This window comes from Cupressus sempervirens, chromosome 11 (genome assembly GCF_028749045.1).
Source record: "Cupressus sempervirens isolate cs-2001-9-10 chromosome 11, ASM2874904v1, whole genome shotgun sequence".
Lineage (NCBI taxonomy): Eukaryota > Viridiplantae > Streptophyta > Pinopsida > Cupressales > Cupressaceae > Cupressus > Cupressus sempervirens.
The window spans coordinates 860,551,477-860,561,767 of record NC_143128.1 but is presented as its reverse complement, the minus strand read 5'-3'; the positions used below and the strand labels follow the sequence as shown (position 1 = coordinate 860,561,767).

At 36.2% G+C, this 10,291-nt stretch overlaps 1 protein-coding gene across 1 annotated transcript in view; it reads left to right on the top strand.

Annotated features, from left to right (window-relative positions):
• The first annotated feature begins 8,739 nt into the window (after window positions 1-8,739).
• LOC149532238 (uncharacterized) overlaps window positions 8,740-10,291 on the top strand; it is a 124,549-nt gene continuing 122,997 nt past the window's right edge. Inside the window, exon 1 of the mRNA XM_089810339.1 lies at window positions 8,740-9,939. Within this exon, the coding sequence (XP_089666465.1) occupies window positions 8,867-9,939 (1,073 nt within the window). The 5' untranslated portion in view covers window positions 8,740-8,866. The remainder of the gene's footprint in view (window positions 9,940-10,291) is intronic.

Genomic DNA, 10,291 nt, shown 5'->3' with positions numbered 1-10,291 from the left:
TCCAAAAATCTTCATGGGTTCCTATGAGGGTAACCTTCTTTGGCAACCAATCTATCTGACTAATACGAGTTCCAGAGCCCCTCTTCAAAGGATTAATTCGTCTGGAAAAGATTAGCTAAAAATCAATTGCTTCTCCCTTAGAGTGCTCTCCCATGCCACCCCTTCACTTGGTAGCAATGCATTTTTAGCGGGGGCCCTGAAGAAATCTACGCCTCACATCTATGTAAAGTTTCTAAACCAAACTATTGTGTCTCTTAACTCTTTAGGGGGAGGATTCTCTATTATTAGAGGTAAGAATCCTTCTATTGAAGGAGGAATCTTACCTCTGTCTAAGAAAGATGGAAATAAAATGGGGACCCAAAATCAGAATAATATCCCAGATTCGAAACCTATAGACTTCCTCGAGTAGTCCTTGAATGAGCCTTCCACCATGGGGATTCTTTCTCATTACACCAAGGTAACTGGGGATCACAAAATCCATTCCAAGGAAGGATACTCTTGCTCTAACAGTAGGGGATCCTCTCTTGAAAGGTTAAGTAGAGAAGAAAATGATGCACTTTGTGAAAAATTGATAGAGGACATAATCAACACCTTTATAGAATATGTTGTCAAGGATGGCATAGATTATTAAAAATAGATGCTTATTGATCAATTGGTTGCCCTAGATGGTGAAGAGTATACTTTGAATGATCTTCATGTTGAACTGGTTAAAATGGAAGAACTAGACAAATTAAGAAGTATTGAACAAACTGAGGTTTCCTCAATCTCTCCTAACATAGAAAGAATCTCTAAAAAAAGGGGAAGGAAATCTTTGAATGAATTAAGATCCCAGGCTGCGGAAGCTGAAGAGCAACAAAAACTTATTGATCTCGTTGAAGCAGAGAAGAGGAAGAGCCTTCCCAAGGGGCCATGTTAATCCTATATTGGAATGTTAGGGGTCTTAATGCCCCTAATAAACACCATGAACTTGAAATAGCTATTATGCAAGAAACAACAATGAACTCAAAAGAAATAACTAAATTAGACAAAAAAAATTGGGATTCAGGCGTATTTGGGGAGTCCAAGTTGAAGGTGCCTCATGAAGTTTGGCCTTTATATGGAATCCCCATAATATCACCATCTCCCCTATTTATGTAGAAAAGTATTGGATGTTGGCTCAAGTGAAGGATCTTAATAAAAATTTAGTGTTTTCACTCTTTAATGTTTATGGCCCTATCTCAAATCCTGACAAGACAAAGGTCTGGAAAGAATTAAGTTCTCTTCTCCAGAACCTTAGTCATTTTTGTATTTTGGGAGAGGATTTTAATACTATCACCTCGCCCTTGGAAAACAAAGGAAGTTTGTCAAAATTGCCTCAAATATCTAGAGATTTTAATCATTGGATTAGTTCTAATTCCTTATTGGAAGTTGCCTCAGCAGACAACTCCACTAGGAATAATAGAAGGTAGGGCTTCGCTAAAAAAACAGAAAGATTAGACAGATTCTTCTCCTGGGGCAACCTACCTGCTCAACTCTCTTATCTCAAATCTAAAACCCTACCTTTTTTAGGCTTAGATCATTTTCTTGTTCTTCTTAATATCTTTATGGGAGAATCCCTAGTTAGAAATCCATTCAAATTCAACCAAATGTGGTTCCTTGACCCCTCTCTTCTACCCCTTCTAAAGCTTTGGTGGAAGGAAGCAATAGTAAATGGATCCAAAATGTATAAAGTAGTTAAAAAATTAAAAATTATTAAGAACTAACTCATTCTTTGGAATAAATATTCTTTTGGAAACATCTTCGATAAAAAAGGGAAGTGGAAGTAGAGCTTGAGCAGGTTAGCTTGGAAGTTATGGTTGTAGGGATGGGAGATGCCTTGTATAACCGTGAAAAATACTAAAATTTCAACGAGAAGATGTTATAGCCAAGGAAGAAGTTTATTGGAGGCAGAAATCCAAAGAATCATGGCTCAAAGTATGAGATAAAAATACAAAACTTTACAAAACTTAAAATAAGGTTTGTAGGATTCAAATTGAGTTTGGGTTGATCTTAGAAAATCATTCAAAGGTGGCAATAAAGGCCTCCTCCTTTTTTGAGAAAATACTTTGTGATGATTCCTACTCATCTTGTCATAAAGAATTCCTAAATAATATTCCTAATTTAATTACCCCAAAACAAAACAAAGTACTTTTGGTAAAATTTACAAAGGAAGAAGTAGAGAAGGTTCTTAAACAAATGAATCCAAATAAGTCTCTAGGGTTGGATGGCTTCCTGGCTAGTTTTTTTTTTAAATGTTGGCATTTTATAGGAGATGAAGTCACATAAGATTTGGAAGGTGTACATAACTCAAGAGGAATCCTAAGGGAAGTTAATCACACTTTCCTAGCTTTAATTCTTAAACACAATTCTTCTAAAAACTTTAAAGACTATAGACCTATAGTACTCTACAATACATTATACAAACTATTAACAAAAACCTTAGCAAGTAGGTTTCAAAATCTTCTATCAACTCGCATAAGTAAAGAACAAATAGGTTTTGCTCCAAGTAGATCTATTTATGACGAGGTGGTAATAGATCAGGAAATTATAAACTTGGAATGCTACTAAAATGGGCTATTAGTAAAGCATATGATAAAGTAAAGTGGTATTTTCTTTGCAAATGTCTTCAAGTTTTCAGATTTGCAAAACTGTGAATCAACTTAATCTTTGAATGCATTTCTACTCCTATATTCTCGGTTCTTATAAACAGTACTCCAAAAGGATTCTTTGCTCGATCCTGAGGATCAAGGGAAGGGGACCCTCTTTCTCCATTCTTGTTTATTTTGATGTCAGAAGCCCTAAGGAGAGCATTCCAAAAAAAATTCTCTAATTAGCTAGTTAAAGGCATTCAAACAACAAGGAATGAAGAGCCCACCTCTCACCAACAATTTTTAGATGACACCATGTTGTATGGTGAAGCAAGCAACTTAGAAGCCAAGACCATCAAAGGAATTCCTAATAACTACATGGCAGTATATAGTGAAGAGATCAACTTGACAAAATCTCAACTCGACAAAATCAAAACTTTTTTTTTAATACATTCCTTCCTTTAGTTGTGAGCATTAGGAAAATCCTTAACATCAGAGTTGGCTCCTTCCCATGTAAATATCTTGGGTTTCAACTAGAATCAAGGGAAAAACAAGCAACTAGCTGGGCTAATTTAATTAGTAAGATCACAACAAAAATTCAATCCTCGAAAGGAAAATGGATTTCTCTAGTGGGTAGGCTTACTCTACTAAAATCAATAGTAACAAGTATTCCTATATATCATCTTTCGATTACCAATCTTCTTATTCAGAGCAAGGAAGTCCTAAATATAATTTTCAAAGATTTTCTATGGCAATGTTCTGATAACATTAAGAAATTACCATTATTAGCTTGGGACAAGGTATGTAGACCAAAGGAAAATGGAGGTTTTGGGATTAGGAACATCAAAGATCAAGCTTTAGCCCCTGGGGCAAAATTGGTATGGAGAATGTTTAGAAACCCTGATCTAAAATGGGCTAGAATTTTATATAATAAGTATCTTGAACCAATGGATCCACTCAGCCTCTTCAAAATAAAAAATCCTTCCATGAGATCAAGCATTTTGAATTTCATGCTTAAATGTAGACCTATCATCTTTGACATAATTACTTGGAAAGTGGGTAATGGAGAACACGTAAGATTTTGGATAGATTACTGGGAAGGATACCCTGTCATTGGTAAGTTAGGCAACTTTCTTTTACTTTGAGAGATCTTAGAAGAAGCTTTGGGCCCTTTCCCAAGTAACTATGTTGTTAGAGAAAATTTCTCCGCAGAGGGCTGGCAATGGAAATCCTTCATAAATATTGAGGTGCCTAAGTCTGATAAACATCTTCTGATGACCATCCTGGGAAAAAGATCCATAGATCTAACATATAAAGAAGAAAAATTGATTTGTGATGAGTCCAAAATAGGGGAATATTCAGTAACAGAGGGATACGATTGCTTGATGGAATTCACAAATCTCCCTAAAGTGGACTTGCCTTAGATCTTGTGTTGGGATTCCCTATGCCTCCCAAAGGCAGGAGCCTTTTCCTAGCTCGCCCTTCAAGATAAAATCCTAACTACTAACAAATTTAGAAGAATGGATTTTGAAGGCTCCCTTTGATGTCCGTCATGTGAAAAAGAGGAGTATCCTAACCACTTATTAGTTAGGTGTGACTCTGCTAGCCAGTGTTGGAATTGGTTCTTCAAAAAGATGTCTTGGAAATCTGCTTTGCCTAATTCCAGAAGATCACTTTACCTATCTTGGCCCATCTTGCATGAAGACTCTATTTTTAGGGGGCTATGGATTATCTCCCCCTCCATAATCCTGTGCTAACTATGGAAAGAGAGGAATGAAAAAATCTTTTAAAATTTGAAGTTGTCATATCTTGAACATACAATTAAAATGGAAACATTGATTGTTGAAGTTATTAACAATAAGATATGTAACAACATTGAATCCCATAAAGCAATGACTTAGCGGGATGACTCTATGAGACACATATGGTTGGGACTGAAGCTCCCTTCCTTCACAAGGAAAGGGAATAATAAGAATGAAAGGGACAAATGTGAATGGGACAAATAAGAATTACTTGGAAAGTGGGTAATGGAGAATGGGTAAGATTTTGGACAGATTCCTGGGAAGGATACCCTATCATTCATAAGTTAGGCAACTTTCTTTCACTTTGAGAGATCCTAGAAGAAGCTTTGGGCCCTTTCCTAAGTAATTATATTGTTAGAGAAAATTCCTCCCTAGAGGGTTGGCAATGGAAATCCTTCATAAATATTGAGGCGCCTAAGTCTGATAAACATCTTTTGACGACCATCCTGGGAAAAAAATCCATAGATCTAACATATAGAGTAGACAAACTGATTTGTGATGGGTCCAAAATAGGGGAATATTCAGTAATAGAGGGATACAATTGCTTGATGGAATTAAGAAATCTCCTTAAGGTGGAGTTGCCTCAGATCTTGTGTTGGGATTCCCTATGCCTCCCAAAGGTAGGAGTCTTTTCCTGGCTCACCCTTCAAGAAAAAATCCTAACTGCTAACAAATTTAGAAGAATGGATTTTGAAGGCTCCCTTCGATGTCCATTATGTGCAAAAGAGGAGGAGTATCCTAACCACTTATTAGTCAATTGTGACTATGCCAACTAGTGTTGGAATTGGTTCTTCAAAAAGATGTCTTGGAAATTTGCTTTGCCTAATTCCGTAAGATCACTTTTCCTATCTTGGCCCCTCTTCCATGAAGACTCTATTTTTAGCGATCTATGGATTATCCCCCCCTCCATAATCTGATGCTAACTATGGAAAGAGAGGAATAGAATAATCTTTATAAATTTGAAGTTGTCATATCATGAACATACAATTAAAATTGAAACATTGATTATTGAAGTTATTAACAAGAAGATATGTAACAACATTGAATACCATAAAGCAATGACTTAGTGGGATGACTCTATGAGACACATATGGTTGGAACTGAAGCTTCCTCCCTTCATAGGGAAAGGGAAGAATAAGAATGAAAGGGACAACTATGAATGGTCCCCCTCCTTACGCCCTCCTTGCGCCCCCACCCTCCACAAGTAGCTAGTATATGGTGTTGTATTAGAAATTCCAAGGGGGAATTTTTAATCTAAAGTTATAAATTCATTGGACATGCGTCCAATAACGAGGCAAAACTAAGAGCCTTGGTGAGGGGCCTTTGGCTCTTCTATATCTTCAAATTGCAAAACATTGCAATTGAAGGGAACTTAGCCATAATTATCAATGTTCTACTAAAAGGTTTCATGCTTAATTGGAAATTGGAATCCTTGTTGACAAAAGCTTTGGAGCTCCTCCCATCTTTTAAGCATATTATTATAAATCATATCTATAAGGAAGGAAATTCTATGATGAATCAATTGGCAAATGAAGATGCCAATGATTTTAACAAGACATATCTCCCTTAAAGATTCTGTTCAACTGACTTTCTACTTAGGAAGGAATCTATGTGGGATCTTCATTTTCTATCCTCGTGATAGAATCTAGGTCTTATTCTTTTAAGTTGTATCTAGGAATTTAGTTCAGCCATACATATGGTAATTTTATTTTAGCATCATTTCTCTAGAGCACTTGACTTAGATAGATTATATGCATAACTCTTCTTTTGACAACTTTATCTAGGGGCCAGTGGGGACTTATTTTGGATTTCTTTTCTACTACTATTGTCCTTTATATAAATTTTAATTTTGGATCTACTTCTAAGTAAAGAGCATTTATTGCTTTTACAATCTAGCAAGCACGTTACATGTATGCATCAATTTACTCTTATGTGGTTCTTAAATGAACTTATTCTCCTGAGATAAGTGGTTAAGTTGGGCAACACTTCTCCGCAACTATTTATTAAGGAGTGTTGGTCACTTTGCCTACATACATGAATTATGGACACCCCAATTAAGTTAACCTTCACTGCAAGACTCATGGCTTTTTACAAGCCCATAAAGATTGAGAGAGGTCTGTCCTTGTCTGGAATAAGGTAGTTTGGAGAGTGGTTCTTCGATGCTTTGGCACCTAGTATATCAACTGTCCTAGCAAGCTCCGCTCTAATGTAGACATTGTAGCCATGTTCATTATAGTTGTACGTCATTTTTATGCTGACAATGATTTAATAGCTAGTCTCTATCGTGAACTCTTTGATGACCACTTCCTAGGTGATCTCGATACAGTCCTTATGAACATTAGAGGTGAGCTTACCATTCCTCTTGCAGCCAACTATAGCATGCTTTATATCAGGGTAAAACTTGTTCCTACTTACCCTCTTATCTTTATAGAGGATCCGACAGGCTTATGGGAAGACACGAAAGTTTACAAGAGGAACATTAGGTTTCTCCTCCACTTTTTCACCATTTTAGATCCCACTTATTTGGACTGGCTAGAGCACTACTTTGAACAAGAAGGGATAATTCATCAATGAGCCCTGCATGCCACCATAGAAGATCTTTGAGAAGCTTTTAGGGAATGAAAGCTTTATTGGGCCTACTTTTTGGTCTTTTTGGGTATGGTTTTTGATAATGTTTTAAAACTTTTACCGATGTTGGGTTCTATTAAAACTTTTATTATCTGACTCTTGTTTATTTTTTTGATGGGTTGGATAGTAAAATTTATTTTGAAAGGAACTTACTTCGGTAATAAGTAAATTTAGACCTTTGGAAGTTAAAATTTTAAGCATGTTTTATAGCTAAAGAGCATTCCCATAGCCTGAGTTAGATGAAAAAATTCTACTTTTGTTTTATAAATGACGAGGACTTTGGAATATGGGTTAGCTCTCAAAATATTTAGGTTTAATGTTACATATTGATTATGTCTTCAAGTTTATTTATATTCCTTTCATTATAGTTTTTTTTGTGAAGTATAACTAGGAAGTATCTTAATTTGATGCTACTATTAGCAATAGTCTATAACTAATTAATTCAAATATGAAAAGTGTTAGCAGTCTGAGTGATGTCTAATAACCGGTGACCTTTAGGGTTTATAAGAAGATAGAAAAAAGTTGGTATTTTTGTATCAATAGATTTTCTCTCAGCTTGTTGTTTGATAGTTGGGCTAACCATCTATTAGTTTATAAGGAGCAAAATATTTCAAGGCCTCCTTTCAACAATATAGTTTTGAAGAAATTTCAAATTATCATGTTTGACACATTCATCTATCATGTTATATTCAATGTTCTATTTCCCTTATATTAATATGATCACTATTTGATATACATCCAACTTGGAAGAGGCTTTTATATTGAATTTCCTCTAAGCATTTGGTTCTCTCTATACAATTTGGGAAGCTTCTGATTGTATTCTTTTGAAGATTCTTTACGGGGATATAGGTTTTGGTGCTTTATGTTTTTCTAGTAGGGTTTGAATGGATCAGGGCTCTCGTTGTCTCCGTCTGAGGTGAAAGGGCCATGGAAGGCTTTGTTGGCATTTCTACTAGAGTTTTCTTTCATATGATTTCAATTTGTTGAAAGTCAACGCTTACAAATCTTTCCCTTTGTAATTCTATAACTAACGGGGTGATGGGGGAATTAACTTGTTTCTTGGAGTGTTTGATTAATGTAGATGAATACTTCAAAATGTTTTGATCTTGAGCCTTCCTTGTCCAAGATTCACAGTCGATCTCCTTTCTTGTTCTCAATCTTTTTGTGTATTCATCAATTTCTGTAAATGGACTTAAACTTTTGAAACAAGGGGCATGCCCCTAATTTATCTTTGTAAAATAGGGAATACACTCTTAAAGTCCCAATTTGGGCATCTGTATGTAAACCAAACTTTGGTCCTAGGCAATACTGGGAGTTTTCTACACCTTGTTCTTTTTCCCGCGGTTTTGTAAAATTGTTCAACTTTGTGAAATTAATATAATAGCCATTTGCCTTTTATTGATTAAAAAAAAAAAAAATTTATGCTAGAAAGTAAAATTTTATTATGTTCATGAAATTCATGGTAGAAAGTAAAATTTTATTATGTTCATGGAGTCGATTTGCTCATCCATCCAAGAGACTTGACCAGGAGTCTTCAACACAACATCACTGCCAAACGAGGGCCCGCGACAATTTCTTAGAAAGAAAGGTCAACTTACGTTAGAATGAAAGAAAATGTTCCACACGGGGCTTCAAAATCCGGTATTCATCATTTCTTGGAAAGGGGCATAAGAAGGAGGTGAGAAAGATCCGAAACGCATATTCAATTCAATAATACTTTCTGTCCCAGTCATAGTACACTCAGGGAGGCAGCCGAAAGAACATGTACATTGGTTACTTCACCTCAAAGTTAAATTGTTTGTAGACTAATATAGCGGAGTACTTATTTTCATGGCGTTCGAATTTTATTCTCAGACAATGAATGACAAGGTCAATGCATGGATGACTGTGAACAAGGAAGGCGCAGAGGCTTTTTCTATCAATATAATTGAGATACAGAAAGAATTCATAAAGCTGGAGACGGGCGGATACACCATTTTGCTCACTGTACCCACTACCTTCCATGATGTGTCGTCTGGTAACGATTCATCTGTTTTTGTTGCTATACAATCAGAAGATGAAGGACAACAAATGGATGATACCATCAAAGAAGTTCTTCTAACATTGAACGAGAAGTTAGAGAGAGTGAGAATTGGGGACAATTGCCTCAACAATGTACTTGACATCGTGCTGCAAGTTTTCAGGCAATACAGGTGCAAGAAAAGGCCGAAAATATGTAACTTAGATTCTCGTTCTCAAAACGAAGGGCAATCCAACGAAGCCAAGTCATCATATCTGTACAAGATGGCTGAAGAGGCTAGAGTAGAGTGTGTGGAGGCTTTGTCCAGAGCAGATGAAAAGTCAATTGTAGGCGGCAGAATATTACCATGGTGTTCTGTTTCCGTGCATCCGAGTTTAGGCTCTATTAAATTGTCCATAGAAATTGATGGAATAATGGCATCCGATAAGGTCACTAAGGCTTTGGGGTTCTGTTTTGGTAGACCTATCAAAATTACCCTGAACTTTAAGCCTCGACTATGGTTAATAGAAGAAGAGCTTCCACCAGAGGCTTTTCGTACAGTTGAAGTATTAGTGTTCAGTAATCAGGTAGAAACTTCAGCCCATATGCTGCCCGACGAATGGGATGATAGAATGAAGATTTCTCTTACTAAATGTTGCTTTGATAGCATACACCATTACGGGCCTCAAGTCCTGGTGCCGGCTCTTGTGTGGGAATTTTTCAAAGGTGCGGCTGATGATTTGCCCTTACAGACGTTGCCACCAGAGGGGTCGTCCAATAATGTTTTTAGTAGGCTTTTGGTTTTCATTGGCATTCGGTTGAGTACATTGGGTAGTTGGTGTTGCAATTGTAAAAAGGAACTTTCACCTCTATCGCGATCATGGTACTGTGATGCGGAGCTATGGTACGTGTCATTCTTACAATTTCTTATCCTACGAAATTATGAGATGTCTTGGAAATTTAGAAATCTTTGATAATTTGTTTACTGAGTATATCAAACGATTCCAGTTTGCTTAAGATTTGAAGTATCATTTACAAAAGTATAGAATTTAGTATTGAATTAAGGTACAATTTCACTTTGAGGTGATGTTTACATTTGTCATATTTCTGGATCCCCAGTAAATCAAAGTGTGATTGGATTGCTATAAAGAAATTGTCATCCATAAATGTTGAATTTATTGAAGCCTGAAGGGAAGATGCGAGGATAGCTCGTGAAGAAAATTATGGAAGTGAATTGATGAACAGATTTTATAGCT